Here is a 17,790-nt window from a genome sequence, read left to right on the forward strand (position 1 = left end):
CTCCTCCACTCCACCTCCATCACCTCCTCCTCCTCCTCCATCACCTCCCCCTCCTCCTCCATCACCTCCTCCATCACCTCCTCCTCCTCCTCCATCACCTCCTCCTCCTCCATCACCTCCTCCTTCTCCATCATCTCCTCCTCCATCACCTCCTCCTCCTCCATCACCTCCTCCTCCATCACCTCCTCCTCCACCTCCATCACCTCCTCCTCCATCACCTCCTCCTCCACCTCCATCACCTCCTCCTCCTCCTCCATCACCTCCTCCTCCTCCTCCATCACCTCCCCCTCCTCCTCCATCACCTCCCCCTCCTCCTCCATCACCTCCCCCTCCACCTCCATCACCTCCCCCTCCTCCTCCATCACCTCCCCCTCCTCCTCCATCACCTCCCCCTCCTCCTCCATCACCTCCCCCTCCTCCTCCATCACCTCCCCCTCCTCCTCCATCACCTCCCCCTCCACCTCCATCACCTCCCCCTCCTCCTCCATCACCTCCTCCTCCTCCTCCATCACCTCCTCCTCCTCCTCCATCACCTCCTCCTCCTCCTCCATCACCTCCACCCTATTTTCATTGTCTCCTAGGACTAACAACTGACCAAGTCCTCATACGTGATATCATTTCACGTTTTCATTCTCGCACCCACTCCATGACGCTGGCACGATCATGCTCAAAAAACGGAGTCTCAGCTGAGTGGTGTGCCCAGAGGGGGCAGCACAGGAGTTTGACCCAGGCCTCTGCAGTGTTACCCAGGCCTGAAGAGATCTGGATCCCTCCTCAAGTCCCCCAGAACCAGACATGCGTCCCTGTACAGAGCCAGGGTCCAGAGAGACAGTGCCTACCAGTCCCTGGTAGGTGAGACCACGAGGTGTTCAAAGGCCTATCTCGGAGGAGGGTGGGATTTCTGTCCACACACCCACTTGCCATGTGTCCCTGCTCAGTGAGGGCCTGAAGGACCCATGATCAGGAGGGACACCCAGACAGGAGCCACTGTCTGAAGGCCCCCTGGAAGACCAGAAAGACTCCGGGCCACCTGGGACCCCTTGGGCTGGAAAATACGGGTAGACAGAAAGGTGAAGCCGACAGGGGTGAGGCACAGACGTAGGGGGAGCAGGGAGGAGCCCTCCCGAGGCTTGCCCAAGCCCCCCACCCAACTCAGCAGGCTCTGAGTCCACCAGCAGACTCCACCCAGGCTTCCCACCCCTGAGACGGGCAGGCCCAGGGCCACCTCCCTCTGCAGTGGCGCGGGCCCCAGGGGCTGTGTCCTCTCCATCTGTATTGTGCCCTGTGGTCGGGGCAGGGCTGGCCTGTGGCAGGGGCAACAGGCACGGGCCCTGCTGAACGGGTGTCCCTGGCATGGGTGGGCTCTCCCTTAAAGTTGGAGGGAAAGAAAAACAGGACGTGTTGGGTGTTAGCATGCCCCCACCCCAGCTACACACTTGCCTCATGATCTCATTGGACATGCCAACAACTCTGGGAGCAAGGTGCTTTTAGGGTCCCAACCTGCCACGAAAAGAGCCTGAAGCTCAGAGCAGGCGACTGCCTAATGCAGGCAGAGCCTCAGGAGCGTGTATGCACATATATATGCCTAGGAGTGCACCTGGGTGTGTATGTGTGTGCAAGGAGGGAGTCCTCACCCAGGGCTGGGGACAGGCCCTCTGGGTCCCCATGTCCACAGGAGGCTTCCGTCTATGCTGATGGGCACCTGGGCCACACGGTCCAGAGCTACAGGGCAGGGACTGGTTGCTGGGGGGGGGGGGGGGGCGGCGTCCCACGTGGACCAGGAGGAACCTGACCCAGAGGCCAACATCCCCTTCTGTCCTCCCTGTCCTCAGCGGGGCAACGTGGCTGGTTCTGGGCTGTCCCCGAGGCCTTGGAACATTCCCAGGGGTGGAATGGGGAAACCTCTCAACTCCTGAATCCATATTTCCCCCAAACTTGGGGCCTCCTGAAGGTGACGCCAACCTAGGCGAGAAGTGGTTCCCCAGTTCTGGCCCCACAGACCCGGAGTGGGTGTGCAGCGTGACCGGGAGGGGCTGTGGCAGGGGAAGGGCGTGTCTCTACTCTTCCCCGTTGCCTCCCTGCCCACCCCAGAAACAGCTGCCTGAGGCCAAGGGCATCCTGGGTGCCCAGGGGCAGGGGCCTCCGCGGGGTCAGGACCACCACAGGCCTGGGGGCCACAGAGGCTTTTGGGGAGGGCGTGCAGGACCTGGGCCCTTCCCCTCCCCCGCGCCCGTAGAAACACCGCCAAGTACTTCTCGCTGGCCTCCCAGAGCTCCCCACGCCTGCCTGTCGTGTAGGCCAAGAGACGTGAACCTACACGTGTGCATGCACACACGTACGCACGCACATGCAGTTACACACACGCATGCACACGACACCCACAGCCCGTTCTCTCCCTGCTGTCTTCTCCTGAATCACACCCACTGGCCTGTCTGCCACCAGGGCCTGGGCATGGCCGCCCTCCAGCCCCGTGGCCCCTACACTCCCTGTGATGCTGGGTGGGTCTGGGGGCACCCGGGGGCGAGGGGACAGCAAGCCTGCCCTCCTCCGCACGGACCATGGGACAGACGTTTAAGGCACAGCCTCAGCCTGGTGGTGGCAGCTGTGTCCCAGGCCAGCCCTGGCTGCCTAGCAGGCGACTCAGAGCGTGGTCTGGCAGGACACTGGGGCACTGAGAGAGGACCGAGCCCCTGCAGGGACAGTCCCAGCCTCTCTCGACCTGGGAACCCGGAGGGCACTGAGGGCTCCTCAGGCTCCGTGCCCCATGGCCGTGGCAGCATCTGTCCTTGGGGGGAGGAGAAGCTGCCCAGGCAGGTGTCCCGTCACACAGGTGACAGCGCCCTGGCCCTGAGGACATCCAGAGGCCACTGGGGCCGCCCAAAGCCTGCAGCCCTGCCCACCCACTCCCGGTCCCCCAGCGGCGGTGACTCACGGACAGCCAAATATAGCTGCGCAGTGGGAGCCGGCAGGGAAAGACGGGGATGAGCTCACTGCTCCTCAATCCAGCAGGAAGTAAGAGACCCCAAGGCCCGCACATCGGACCCTGCACACGCACATGCGTGGACGCACAGACACACACACGTACGCGCCCCAGAAACCGCACGTGCTCGTGTGGACACACGCTCATGCCAGTCGGCTGTGATGAGGACCCCAGGGGAGGCCTCCTTGGGTCCTCCCCTTCCCCTTGCCCCTCCAACTGGGCCCCCCGGGCTGCCCCCTGTGGGTGAGAGGGCCCGGGGGGCAGCCCCAACCTTGTGGGACCCCAGACACCGATGGTGGGGAGGCTGTGCTGGCGAGGCTGGAAGGGAGGGGGCCTGGGAGGCAGGGGCTGCAGCAGCCTCAGATCCCCCCCACCCCCCCGTCTGCCCCCCAGTCATGCAGGGGAGCGTCCCCAGCTCAGGCACTTACAGATCAAAGACCAGGTAGTGGAACCCTTCCTCAGAGATGCTGTCATGCAGCCGCACTGTGGGGACAGAAGAGGCCGTGAGGGGCTGGCCCAGTCCGGGACCCACCCTCGCTGCACAGCCCCCCTCCCTCACGGAGGGGGCCCACCCATCCCGACAGGGGCCTGGGGCTCCCTGCAGCGGAGGGGCTGCAGGGCAGAGCCCAAGGGGAGAGCCATGGGTCCCAGGCGGACATCCACGGGGCCCTATGTGTCCGTTGTCCCTTTTCGTCTGCCCGAGGGAGACCCAGGCCAGGGCACAGAGGGTCACAGGTGGGGTGGGGCCACAGGGTAGAGGCTTGCTGGACCAGGCCCTGGATAGGAGTCGCTCACAGGACCGTGACACAAGCCGAGGGCTCGGTCGCCCGCCTCTCAGGGCAAGCAAAGGGAGCCTAGTGAGGCACCACTTCCAGAAGCTCAGGCCCTGGGTTCGGGTTCCAGGTGCTCCCCCAGCCTGTGTGGTCCGCTCTGTGTGTCCCTGAGCCTGGAGCAGTGCCCAGCCCGAGGGTGCTGGCTAGCCTGTGACGAGCGAGCGAGTGGAGAGCCAAGTAAGTGGCTCTCAACACAAAACACCACCGCCGCTCCGTGGAGCTGGAGATGCCCCCCGGCGCTAAACAGCAAGTATTTCTAGGAACGTGCATTCTGGACGCTGCCCCTCCCGTGCCAGGTTCTGCTTCCTGCAGGCACTGCTCAGAGCGCTCCCACCACCCGAGAGGCCACACCCACCATGGAGAGGTGCATGGCTCCCCAAGGGCCAGGCAGCAAGCGGAGCAGGGCTCGGAACCCCCAGGGCCTGTGGCTCCTTGGGCCTCTCCCGGCAGGGAGGTAGGCAGGCCCCGACCTCACGCCCTCGACACTGCCTAGTTTCGAACCGCCTGCAGGCCTCCTTCTTCCTCTGGCTGTAACCCTCCCGGGGCCCGGCTGGCAGTGTCTACATGCCAGGAAGCCCAGTCTGGCTGCAGTGGTCGCAGACGTGGGCCAAAGCCTGGCACCGAGGCCGGGCTCCTGCCCGAGCAGTCAGGGCGTCCGGTCGCCGACTCTGGGAGCCAGCTCCTCTAGCCTGCTGCCCTCCCGTTTCTTGCTCTGTGCCTCTGCTCAAGGGCCCGGCATCCAGCCTTCTCCCCTCCGCCCTCAGCGCCCCCTCAACCCCACGGCCACATGCTCACAAAGCGAGGTCTTCCCGGGCCCCGGGCCTCCACCAGCTGCCTGGGCTCAGTCACCTCTCCCGGGGACATCCCAGAGGCCTCCGAGCGCGCAGAGCCGATGATGACCTGCCTCTCCCCAACACCCAACAGAACCCTGCTCACTGCAACCTCCCTCTGGGACCCTCTGTGAAATCAGCGCAGTGAACAAAAGCTCACCCCCTCCAGGTGCGGCCTCCTCTGCCCCAGCCGCCTCCCCTGGAGCTCCAAGCAAGAAAGGCCTGGGGGCCCCTGAGGGACATTCCTGGGGGCCTTACTCTCCTTCCCTGGGGAGTCCCAGGGGTTCATGAAGCTGGGGTGCTGCAGGGGGCCCCTGCTCCCCAGTGCTGGTGGGAGGGGGCCGGGCTCCTAGGTCCTGCTGGCAGGTCCTACCTCCTCGCCTGGGAGACACAGGAGGTCTAGGAGGGAGTGGAGGCTGCGTGCATGTGGACATTTTTTTTTAAACATTTTTACCATTTAAAAAATAGACGCACGTTATTTTAATGGTTTAGAAGGAAACCTATCTAGCATACCAGACCGTGATTTCTAACAGAGCCTAGGGAGAAAGCAACTTGTCACAGAACCTACTTAAATAAAGCAGGAAGTACGTAACACTGAGCAGGAAACGTAGTGACGACAGCCTGCCCCGCCTGCACCCGAGAGCCCAGCCTGGAAGCCCCGCGAGGCCGCCACACAGAGGGCACAGGGGTGCACCCAGGATGCTCCCCCTCGCCAGGGCCACAGCTCTTCCAGGGGCTGTACCTGAGTCCCAAGCCAGGGGGCTCTCAAGGGGGCCCCTCCACCCTCCCAGGCAGCCTCCGGACCCCCTTCCTGCACCCCCGTGCTGGCTGTGGTGGCAAGGCCTGGCCCGGATGCGTAACATCCAGAGACCTTTCTCCTCTCCCCGACTTGCATTGGCCTCCACCGTCCAGGCAGGAAGTGCCCCCAGGGCATGTCCTCCATGGTGCCCATCTACCAAGCTCAGGGGTGAACCACCTGGCAAAGGAGGTCAGTTCCAGCCCCAGAAACCAGAAGGTGGGGATTTGCCCTCTCTGAGCCAGGCCCTGAGTAGAGGGTCAGTATGCAGAGGGGAGGCTGAGTGCAGGTTGTGGGGAGGCCGGTGGGAGGCTGGGGGAGGCTAGGCGGAGGTTGGAGGGAGGCCGGGGGAGGCTGAGGGGAGACTGGGGGAGGCTGAGTGCAGGTTGTGGGGAGGCTAGGTGGAGGCTGGGGGGAGGCTGGGGGACACTGGGTGAGGCCCATCCCAGACACCCAGGGCTACTCCCCACAGAAGGCACCGCCGAAGCCAGGCCACATGGCTGCCTCCTCTGCCCTGCCCAGGGACCCCCTTGTCTCTGAAGAGAAACTGTACTAGCTGGGGAGGGCTCTGCCTGGGCAGCTGCTGATGGGAAGCTGGCTCTGTGCACCTCATTCCCAGCATGACAGCTCAGCAGAGGCCCCACATGCTCATCGTGGGGGGCGAAACGCACCCCATGCTCTGATGCTCCTCCTTCAAGAGGAGAGCTTAGGTCCCTCAGCCTCGTGTGTGGCCGGCCTTCAAGAAGAGAATCGGCAGGGTGATGGCGCGGCCCCTCCTAAACTAGGCCTAGGAAGCATGGTGGTTCCTGCAAAAGTGAAACACAGACTGGCCCGTGGGCCAGCCACGCCACCGCTGGGTGTGTGGCCAGAGATGTGAAAGCCAGATCCACACAAATACTCGCACACCCACGTCCGCCCGCGTCCACAGCAGCAGTCTGCAGCAGCCGACAGGCGGCGAGAAGCCAAGGGTCTGCTGTCGGGTGAACGGAAAAGCAAACTGTGGTCTGGCCACAGGGCGGAATATTACGTAGCCTTGAAAAGCAAGGAAATCCTGCAACTCGCTTCAATACGGAGGGTGAGGATGTTATGCCGAGCAAGAGTCACAAAAGGACCAATGTGTGATCCCACTGCTGTGCGGTCCCTAGTGGGGACCAATCCACGGACACAGTGTGTGGTGGTTCCTGGGCCTGGGGGGCCCGACGGGAGGTAGCGTTTCCCGGGTGTAGACTTTCCACCCAGGATGATGTAAACTGTGGGTACAGACGATGGCAACAATCACAAATGTTGTGAATATACATGATGCCGCTGAACTATATACTTAAAAACGGTTAAAATTATAAATACTATGTGCATTTTACTACATTTTGGGAGGAAAAAGTAGCTTCGTGCCCCTCATTCTCCCTCCCTACCTGCCTGTCTCCCTCTGAGTCCCTGTCATTATGCACTCCGGGGACCCACTGCCACGTGCTGAAGATGCTCAAGTGGCCCCGATGAGACACCCAGTAGGGAGGGACTCCGGCCTCCCACTGAGAGCCGCCTGAGCAAGCCTTAGAAGCAAATGCCGAAGATGCAGGCAAACATTCGGAAGACACAGCTCAGGCCAGTGTCCACACCACAAAGGAGCCCCGGCGGAGCTGCCCAGGCCCGGGCCCAGGAGGTCTGTTCTGCTGTCTTGAGTCCTGCATTTTCATTTTGCACGGATCCTGCAGGTTATGTAGCAGCCCTGACCACCCAGCCCCACGGCTCTTGAGTCCACAGAGAAAATCAGTGCCCGTGGGTTGAGTTTTGCTGCTGGTTATGCAGCGCGGGTGACTCACGCAAGTTAAGAGCCCCAGCAGTGTGTGGCCTGTGCGGCCCCACTCGACACACACAGACCCTGTGGGAGCTCAGAGCCATGGCAGCTCTCCAGCAGTAAGGCTGGGCCCCCGGCCACGACCCTGACTCTGAGCCTCCCCAAGTCACCTCCACAGGGAGGGCTCAGCGCTGTGCCCTCCACCTGACTCCTCTCAGTTCCTCCCGGGCACTCCCTCTGAGTGCCCATCTCCACTTTACAGATGGAGAAACTGAGGCTCCTTCCCTCCCCATGCCCCAAACACAAATGCTCTGAAGAAGCGGCACAGGATGGGGAGCCCCGCCCAGAGCCCCCGCCCTGCACCTGGCTGAACAAGGTCCCACTGCCTCTGCCACGGGCACCAGGGGCACTTCTGTCCATAGTGGGGCTGGGCAGACCCAGGCCCAGGAGCAAGGGGACCCCTCACCTCCCTCTAGACATCTCTCCCACTACTCCCCAGAGAGCCCCTCCTGAGTCTACAGAAAATGTTCCCTCTGCACCCGAGTCTAGCCCTGCCTCCCCATGTTCTGGAATGTTCTCTCTGTACCACCCTGTGTCAGCCCTGCCTCCCCATGTTCTGGAAGGTTTCTTCTGCATTCCCCTGTCAGCTTGCCTCCTCCTTGTTCCAGAATGTTCTTTCTCCACCCCAGTCTCAGCTCTGCTTCCCGTGTTCTGGAATGTTCCTTCTGCACCCCCGTCTCAGCCCTGCCTCCTCCTTGTTCTGGAATGTTCCCTCTAGATGCCCCAGTCTCAGCCCTGCCTCCCCCACGTTCTGGAATGTTCCCTCTGCACCCCAGTCTCAGCTCTGGCTCCCCCACGTTCTGGAATGTTCCCTTTAAATGCCCCAGTCTCAGCCCTGCCTCCCCCGTGTTCTGGAATGTTCCCTTGCACCCCCAGCCTCAGCTCTGCCTCCCCATGTTCTGGAATGTTCCCTCTGTACCCCCCAGGCTGAGCTCTGCCTCCCCCATGTTCTAGAATGTTCCCTCTGCACCCCGCAGTCTTAGCCCTACCTCCCCCATGTTCTGGAATGTTCCCTCTGCACCCCCCAGCCTGAGCTCTGCCTCCCCCATGTTCTGGAATGTTCCCTCTGCATCCCCCTGCGTCAGCCTGCCTCCTCCTTGTCCTGGAATGTTCCTTCTGCAACCCAGTCTCAGCTCTGCCTCCCCGTGTTCTGGAATGTTCCCTGCGCACCCCAGTCTCAGCTCTGTCTCCCCCGTGTTCTGGAATGTTCCCTCTGCACCCCAGTCTCAGCTCTGTCTCCCCATGTTCTGGAATGTTCCCTCTGCACCCTGCAATCTCAGCTCTGCCTCCCCCATGTTCTGGAATGTTCCCTCTGCACCCTGCAATCTCAGCTCTACTTCCCCCATGTTCTGGAATGTTCCCTCTGCACCCCAGTCTCAGCTCTGCCTCCCCCGTGTTCTGGAATGTTCCCTCTGCACCCCAGTCTCAGCTCTGCCTCCCTGTGTTCTGGAATGAAGCTGCTATGAGGACTTCAGGACTGATCATAACTGACCAGGAACAACACTGGGCATCCAGGCAGGGCAAGGAGATGTCTTTTGAAAAACTGTCACAAAACACCAACCCAGAGAACACCTGGGTCCTCCCCTATTAAAAGGGAATTCCTGACCCACCCTCAGCTGGTGCTCAGATGATGCAGGGGAGGGGGCTGGCAAGGGCAGAGGGGTGGGCAGAGTTGGCGGGGTGGTGGTGAGGGTGAGCAGGTGACTGGTGTCCGGGGAGGTGGAAGGTCGGACTGAAGCCCACCATGTGCCCACCCCCCCCCACCCCGCCAGTGAAGAGTGGCTGGGGTCCCTGCGGACGCCGGCATCGGAACCACCAGGCACACTGGTGAAGCTCCAATTCCTGGGCCCATGCCAGGCCTCTGAGTCAGGACCCTGCATGCCAGTGGGTCCAACACACGCAGCTTGACAAGCTAGAAGTAAAAGGGCCTGGCCCGTGCCCAGGGCTGAAGCTTCCTGTGGGCACAGGGCGGGGGGATGCCCAGGAAGTGGGGGCGTGTTGACTTTGCCACCCCTCCCACGGGTCCTGCAGGGCCACAGGCCTCTGGGCAGAGCTCCCAGGGCCGGCTCTAAGGACCGGCTGAGGCTTCCTGCAGCCTCCTGGGGCTCCCCGAGGCTGAGGCCCTGGCCTGGGAGCTGGGAGTGGCATGCACCCCCCAGGCCAGGGGCTCCAGAAGTGGCTGAGCCACCCGGCCTGCCATTCCTATTAAACAGAGTCCTGGGCCCTGTCCTGGCACAACTGAGCAGGAACCTTGGAAGGAGGGGCCCAGACTCCACCCTGACAAGCTCCCTGGCTGCCCCCTGAGGCAGCAAACCCAATGGCCCGTCGGTGCCTCCCGGCTGCTTCCCACAGGGGGCTCCTCAGTAGTCCCTACAGGGCCAGTGGTGGAGCAGGGCGGGCAGGAGGACACACACACCTGCTCCCCAAGGTAGCAGGCAGGGACCACCCCAGAGCCGCCGGGGTGAGGGGCAGGCATGTGGATGAGTGGAGGTCAAGCGGCCCGGGAGGCCCAGCTGACTTCCAGGGTCCTGTGGGTGCACAAGGAGGATCTGGGCTTTCACAAAAAGGGCAACCGTCCTTGAGGCCAAGGCCCCAGGCTCCCGGGGCTCTGCAGCCCCTGCCGGGACCACCGCCCCAGGCCGCAGCGGCAAGGACCAGCAGGGGACAGCGGTGGTTCCCCAGAACCAGACCTCAGACCTCAGGCCAGGACGGCGCTTGGCACGGCCTTTGAGGTTTTCCGTTTCCAACCGTTTTTCATCTTAATTGGGCCGTCTTGTGGCTTTTCTGAAGCCACAGAATGTTTCTGCCAGGATCACAGCTGGGAGTTAGAGCGATGGGCGGGGACCCATCCAGGCGGAGCTGCCACAGGGAGCTGCCCGGAGCCCCCAGGGTCCCCGCCGGTCAGGAGGGAGAGCCATTGCCAAGCGCCTGAGGGTGGGGACACTTCTACGGAGATGGAGAAGGAGGCCTCTGGGTGTCCCTGTGCAAGCGTGATCTTTGGGAGAGAAAGCCTCTGGCCATGGGGCAGAGAGACTGGGCCCCCGCGCCCGCCCCCGGGAGGGCTGCTCACCAATGTTGGAATGCTTCAGAAGGCGGCAGATCCGAGCCTCTCTCTCCAGCTTCTGGTGATCTGCGGACAGAGAGCAACACGGTGTGACCTCATGCCCCAGCAGCCGTGACCCCCCCCGGGCCCAGCACCGAGACCAGTGGGTGCCAGACACACTCACGGCCCGGGAGGTGCCCACCGCCTCCCTCCGCGCGCGCCCGCCGACTGCCCAGGTCCCCTGGCCGGCAGCGCCAGGGCAGGAAGAGGCTGCTGGGTGTTGTGGCGAGAGGCCCACGGAGGCAGAGGCGGGGAGCCCCAAGGTGGTTCGGGAGGACAAAGTGCTGTACATTTCTTGGCAGAGCTGACAGCCCCGATTTGTCCTCCACTTATGTGTCCTAATTCCAGACTCGTCGGAGCCTCCTGCTGAAGTCGAGCGTGTTCGTCGGTGGCCATGGGGCTGGAGGAGGTCCTGGGGGCCCTCCCGGCCCTCCTCCCTGCCCCTCGAGGCCAGTGCTTCTGTTCCAGAGGCTGGGCCTCTAAGGACTGAGCCATTTATCAGAAACGTTCTATTCCACACTATCAGGATACCAGGAGGATTTTAAAATTTGATGGGGACTTTAAAAGCAAAATACTGAAAAAATCCATCTTTCCATTGACTAGAGAACACAGAATTAAAATGTTTACAGCTGCACAACAGAATCACCCATCGGCAACGCGGGCACACCACCCCAACTCCCCAACACAGGCTGAGCCAACAAGCCGCTTACAAAGGAAGACCCAAAATGTGCTGTCTTTCACAGAGGTCAACACATGCAGGTCGCTGGGCACACAGGTGTGGCCAAACCGTCAAGAGAGGCAGGGGGTCCCAAGGGCAGGATGGCAGCTGCCCCAGGGAGGGGGCGCCAGGGGTCCTGAGCCCCCACCCACCCCTGCACGTGCTGAGCCCCTCGGAGCAAGGGTCTGGGGAGCACATTACTGTACCAGCAGGTGGGTGCTATCTGTCTGCCGATCCCTGGTAAATCAGGAAGGCTTTGTGGTGTGCGGCGAATGTGCTAAACTCTGCAGGCCTCCCCAGACCTGCTGGTCCCTGGTCCCCACCTGGGCTTGGGGGGAACAGACCCAGGCACCAGAAGGTCCCTCTGCAGGAAGGGAGCCGGCTGCCTCCTCTGTGGTCAGCTCTTCCCGGACCGTGTGACAGTGCTAGGCTGGGACAGACTTGCAAACACGCACGTGCCTTTCCTGAGCGGGAACGTCACGCCTTACACACACTTACCTTTTCTGAGCGTCTGAGAGAAATCCCACACTCCACGTGCTCCTACCAGGTGACAGCCCGTGAACATGTCCTAAGAACGAGGACGCTCTCTGGCCCGATCTCAGTGCCGTAAGTCGAACGCGATACAGAACGTGAACATAACCTGCGGTCTGTATTCCAATTTTGCCAACCGTCCCAGGACCGTCAGAGCTGATTCCCCCCACGTGTGCACGACAACCAAGAAGCACTTCCACATGTGGACCGGGACGGAGCGACGCTCAAGCAGGGAGAGCTCAGGGGGCTGGGGAGGTGGGAGCTGGGGTCGTTTTCATACATAAAAATCAGGAGAAAAATGCACATGGGAACCCCCTTTTGGGAAGTAAGCAATACAGAAAAGACTGTAGCTGTCCCCAAGGGCACAGCCCCATCCCAAAGACTGACCGACGGCCGAGCGCACTGGGTGAGAGAAATCACTTGTGTGGCGCCAAGAAGGGGAGCCTGGCTGCTGGGCCACATGCTGGCACCCACCCACAGCCCCAGCAGGTGACGCTCCGGGCCATGCCCCTCGCTGTGAGGCCGGCCGCACGGGGCGGGAAGAGGCTGTGACGCGAAGTCACAACACACACGCGCCGCAAAGAGCCGCATCCAGACCGTGACCACACTTCCCCCTAAGAAGCAGAATGATGGAATTATTAAACAATAAATTACTTTATTCTTTGTATTTCCCCCGACTCTGACAACAATCTTGTGTTCCTTTTATACTGAGAGAAAATGTTTTTTAAAAAACGGTTTGATCGGTCTCAATGAGCAAAAGCCATGGATTAGTGAAGGCATGTTCCCAAAACCTGCGACGGTGACATCTGCCCGGAAATTAATTGTCTAAGCCGATATTCCCTGACCCAGGATGGGAAAGGGAGGCTGTCCCCCTTCTCACGAAGCCAGCTCCCTCACCCTGCCCACAGCCTTTGATTCCTTCCTGCAAGGAATCATTAACTTCCAAATCATTACTTAACTTCCAAACAACACCATGAACCCCATCATGGTCATGGTGAAGTGAGCCAAATTTAACCCAGTCTGGTCCACAAGAAGCATGTCCCGGCCCTAAATTGTCAGCTGGATCAGGAAGGACACCTGCAGCCCACCCGGTTCCCCAGCGGGCAGCACGGTGTGGGACGGGCCGGCGATCCTGATGAACCCCGGGACCTCGCTGCCCCTGCTCATCCCTGCACCCGCCTCCCTCCTGGGGCTCTGGCCGCCCACAGAAGACTATAGGGACTTCAGACACCACAGCAGTGATCACTGAGCAGGCCTGGGGGGGGTGCAGCTGGGACACCACCCGCCCTGCCCAGGGCCCACCAGCACCCCAGGGACCCCAGCCCAGCACCCCTTCGGACCATGTCCACTGTAATGATGTCCGGGCTGGGCAGGCAGCAGGCTACCCCAGGAGGGTTCACCAGGCACCTGCTAGGGCTGTGGGGGCTGCATGGTCCAAGGGACCAGGCCAGCCTTGAGACCAGCCATGAGGCTCAAAAGGGCCCTCCCAGAGCTGTGGCCAGGTGTCCTGAGTGTCTGGGGCACCTGGAGCTGCCCTGCGGCCCAGCACCTGCTGCTTGCAGCCCCGCTCCCACAGGTTAGTGTGTTGTTAGGGAACGCTGGTACCTGTCACAGGGCACACACAGCACCTGTGCTAAGGACGCGAGAACCCGAGTCTGCCCTACTGACACCCCATGTGTCCCGCCCCCAGAGGGTGGTCTCCATTCCCCAGTCTTCCTTGTCAGACCCAGCCTGCGTCACCCCCCACGTGCACTAGCCACAGGGACTGCACCTCTGAGGTCGTCTTCCACGGACAGGGTGGGGACAGAAGTGGGGGGCCGAGGGAGTGAGGGCAAACTTGCTCCCCCAACTTCTGGGAACCCCACCTCAGAGAGGGGAGGCCCCTCTGCCTTCTTCCATCCTGAAGACCTGAGCAAGGTCAGCACTGACTGTGTCCGGGGGCCCAGGGGACGCACGCAGGTCCCAGGTCACACGGAGCAGATGCAGCTGTGCTGTGAGCCCTGGGGACAGGAGACTCGGCAGAGCCCTACACACCCCCCACGGGGACAGCACTTCCCAGACCCCAGGAGCCACCCGCGAGTGGGAAGAGGCAGGGGCTGCTTGGGGCTGTCATTGGCATGGCAGGAGAGGGATGGGGAGGGGCCCCCAAGGGGCAAGAAGGGACAGACACCTGCCACACATGTCCACATGTGGGTGCCATCTGTTCCACGTACACAGCAGGCCTTACCCACCTCACTCCAATAATGTCCCGAGAAATGGCAGCAGGAGACCGAAGCCAGCTCCACACAGCAAGTGCCCCAGGCAGGGCCCCCCAGGCAGGCTCTCCCCCAGGTAGAGGCCCCCAGGCAGGGTCTGCCCCCGGCAGGGTCTCCCCCAGGCAGAGCCCCCCCAGGCAGGGTCTTCCCCAGGTAGAGGCCCCCAGGCAGGGTCTGCCCCAGGTAAAGCCCCCCCAGAGTCTCTCCCAGGCGGGGTCTCCCCAGGCAGGGTCTCCCCCAGGTAAAGCTCCCCCAGGCAGGCTCTCCCCCAGGTAGAGGCCCCCAGGCAGGGTCTCCCCAGGCAGGGTCTGCCCCAGGTAAAGCCCCCCCAGAGTCTCCCCCAGGCGGGGTCTCCCCCACGCAGAGCCCCCCCCAGGCAGCGTCTCCCCCAGGCAGAGCCCCCCCAGGCAGGGTCTTCCCCAGGTAAAGCTCCCCAGGCAGGGCTCCCCAAGGCGGGGTCTCCCCCAGGCAGAGCCCCCCCCAGGCAGGGCCCCCCCAGGCAGAGCCCCCCCAGGCAGGGTCTTCCCCAGGTAAAGCTCCCCAGGCAGGGCTCCCCCAGGCGGGGTCTCCCCCACGCAGAGCCCCCCCCAGGCAGGGTCTCCCCCAGGTAAAGCTCCCCAGGCAGGGCTCCCCCAGGCGGGATCTCCCCCAGGCAGAGCCCCCCCCCAGGCAGGGCCCCCCCAGGCAGAGCCCCCCCAGGCAGGGTCTTCCCCAGGTAAAGCTCCCCAGGCAGGGCTCCCTCAGGCGGGATCTCCCCCAGGCAGAGCCCCCCCCAGGCAGGGTCTCCCCCAGGTAGAGGCCCCCAGGCACGGTCTCCCCAAGCGGGGTCTCCCCAGGCAGGTCCCCGTTGGGTGGGTCACCCCAAGTGGAGTCAGGAAGCCGAGGGAGGTGGGAGGCTGTACCCACAAGTGGGAGAGGATGCCTGTGGCTGGCAGTCCCAGCCACGGAAGCAGGTGCACAGAGACTCAGTCCCCAAGGCCAGGACGCGCCCCCAGGCTGCAGACTCCTCAAGGCCCCGCAGGGATGTGGCCCTCCCAGCCCTGACACCCGTCCTGCCGGCCCCGCCCGCTCCCCGGCTATGGGTGACTCAGAATAGAGATGGGGCGGGGGGTGGGAGTGGGTGGGCGCCTGGCCCCTCACCAGCTGCCAGGAGCCGCAGCTGAGCTGTCAGGGGCAGAAGGACGCCCGCGAGGCACTGGTGCAGGCGGAGGAGGGACGGGAGGGGGGACAGGCCCACCTGGCAGGAAGAGCTGCTGCCCCACCCTGCGCCCTCCGCCCCCCGCCCCGAGGCTCGGCCTGGGACAAGCGAGGCCACCTCTTGGGAAAAACCAGCAGTCGTGCTGGATGGAACATGAAGTCCTGCACGGAGAGTACACACAGCCCAGCAGGCGGCGGGGGCTGAGAGGGCAGCCGCTGGACCCCCGAGGACCCCCTGGGATGGGACAGGCAGGCTGCGCTCACTGGGGAGCCCTGCCAGCACCTGGGGCTCCATCGGCTCCCCCACCCTGTCCGCAGGATGACCCAGGGACACAGGCATGGCAGAGGGCTCGGGCCGGGGAGCAGGGAGGCTGGGACATGTCAGGAAGTCGGCCGAGGTCACAGGCCATGGCAGCGGCTGCCCAAGGAGGTCCCACCAGGTCCAGCAGCTCCTGGATGGAGCCCGTGGGGATCTGTGTCAAGGTCCGGCCCCTGCCCCAGGGTCAGCGTCCACTTCTGCAGGGACACATGAGTGCCCACCGAGGCCCCAGGAGAGAAGAATGGCCAGCCCTCAGGCTATGGGGTGTGGGAGTGTGTGCGTGGCCTGGCCCCAGGTGGAGATGTGGACCAGCACTGGGGGGGCCTGGTGGCTCGGAGGGGTGGGCAAAGCCGTGGGGAGTCCGGCCGAAACCCAGGCCCTTGGCTGCCTCCTTGTCAGCTGGGGGCCATGCACCTGCCAGAGACAGAGCTCCCCCCACCGCCCCCCGGGGGGAGGCCAGGTGCTGACCACCCCAGGGGACTTGGGGGGAGCCACAGCCTGCAGGGGGAGCCAGCCCCCTCATCCCATCCTGCATCCAGCCGTTGGCCACGCAGGGCTCCCTCCAGGCTAAATCAGCAGGGAGCCCAAACCAGGGTCATCAAGCTGGGGGACTGCCTGTGGGCCAGCCTCTGGTGGCCATGGGGGACACTGGACATGGGGACCCTGAACTAAGCCAAGTCTCGCTCTGAGTCTGTTTCCCATGTGGGAAAGGGTGGGGCGGTCCCAGGGAGAGGACTTGACAGACAGGAGACCCCAGCCCCGAGTCCTGCCCCCACCTCTATCTCCCCACTCCCAGCCTGTCCTGCAGAGCTGGGCACCTGACCTGTTTTCCTGCTTCCCTCCACCAGCCCCATCTCACAAGACGCTCCAGACACTGGCAGGTGTCCCCACTCCCCTCACCGGGGGCTTCAGCGCACGTAGATGAGAACCCGTCGCCCCAGGTGACCCCACTGCACTGGGCCCTGGGACGTCACTCAGAGGTTCCTCCTCTGCTTTCCCACCCATCTCCACGCCTGCACCATCAGATGGCAAGAGGGTGCCTTCTAGAATCTCAGGAGGCTCACGGATAGCCACATCACCCATCGCCCTGGGCCCACGCTGTCTAGCATCAAGCCTGTAACTCTCATGTCCCCGAATTCTCAAAATCCCCAGGGACAGAGCTGGGGAACCCAGGCTGGCCCCCCGGGGCTCTGAGCCGCTCGACGTCCTGCACATTCACACGGGCAGGGTCGCGAGGCGCTAGGGGGGGTGGCCTGGGGAAGGAGCGGTCAGGAAGGCGGGCAAGTTCAGGTTGGAGCAGCTGCAGCTGCTCACACTGGGGGCGCCCACCTCGGCTCTGTCCTGCTAACAGCATCCTGTCTGGGCGCCGGGCTGCCAACTGCCGGAAAGAGACTGCTCTCAGGAAGGATGCCCCTGAGCTGGAGCTTCCACAGACTGAGCCTGCGGATGGGGCTGGTGGGGAGACCCCAGGGGCAGCTCGGGGTCCTGCTAGGCCACCTGGGACTAGCGCTCTGCACAGGCCCCAGAAGCTGCCAAGGGCTCCCGCCAGGTAGGGCTGTGATGACCGTCGCCCCAACTCTGACATGGGGTGCGGGGCCCAGGGAGGCTGGGGGGCAGTGGAGCCGGGCTGTCACCAGGGGGACCTGGTACCAGAGCCCACGTGCGGGCAGCTGTGGGGGGAGGCCCCCGCCAGCCTGCGGTGCTTCCTGTGGGGCACCCCATCCTGCTCCAGGAGCCCCGGGGTGCCGGCAGAGGGAGGACGATGAAAAGACGCCCCCACGCGCGGACTTCTGTGTGAGTTTTGTTTTAAAAAGGCAACGCGGCAACCAGCAATTACTGCACCAGCGTCAGGCAGCTCCCCCACCCCACAAGGGTGTCTGTGCCATCCTGCAGCTGCCCCGGGGACAAAGACAGCCACCAGGCCCTCCCCGCACGACAGCCCCGGGGCCTCGGAGCTGTCTGTGGGCCACGTGGGGCTGAGTGGCAGCTGGGCCCCCAGAGCCCTCCCTCCCCGCTGTCAGCTGGTCTCCCGTGGACGGAGGCCTTCCTCACTCCCTCCTCAGGCCCAGAGCCATCACCCAACACGGGGCGCAGCTCAGCTCTGAGACGGGGCCTGAACATGAGACCCCAGCTGTGCCGCCCCCTCGTCTAGCGCAACCTGGCTGTGGGCTTCCTGCCCCTCAGCTGCCAGAGAAGGTCCCCCCGCCCCATGGCCACCTCCCCGGGCGCACCAGGTGCAGTGCCCTCCTACCCACTGCCAGGGAGGAATTATTCAGAGAAGCTGACCACATCCCACTGTGGGGACCGGGGACTCCACTCTCGTCACTACGATGCCTGCCTCCCACTGCCCAGGCTGCTCACACGTCCCCAAGGACA

At 63.5% G+C, this 17,790-nt stretch overlaps 1 protein-coding gene across 1 annotated transcript in view; it reads right to left on the reverse strand.

Annotated features, from left to right (window-relative positions):
• The window catches only part of CAMK2B (calcium/calmodulin dependent protein kinase II beta), a gene marked incomplete in the record, with an annotated part of 80,771 nt that overhangs the window by 29,887 nt on the left and 33,094 nt on the right, over positions 1 to 17,790 (reverse strand). The window contains 2 exon segments of the mRNA XM_088018652.1: positions 3,409 to 3,463; positions 10,362 to 10,421. Of these exon segments, the coding sequence (XP_087874778.1) occupies positions 3,409 to 3,463; positions 10,362 to 10,421 (115 nt within the window).

This window comes from Eumetopias jubatus, unplaced genomic scaffold (genome assembly GCF_037043125.1).
Source record: "Eumetopias jubatus isolate StellerSeaLion01/CBP00866 unplaced genomic scaffold, mEumJub1_p1.0 scaffold_14, whole genome shotgun sequence".
Lineage (NCBI taxonomy): Eukaryota > Metazoa > Chordata > Mammalia > Carnivora > Otariidae > Eumetopias > Eumetopias jubatus.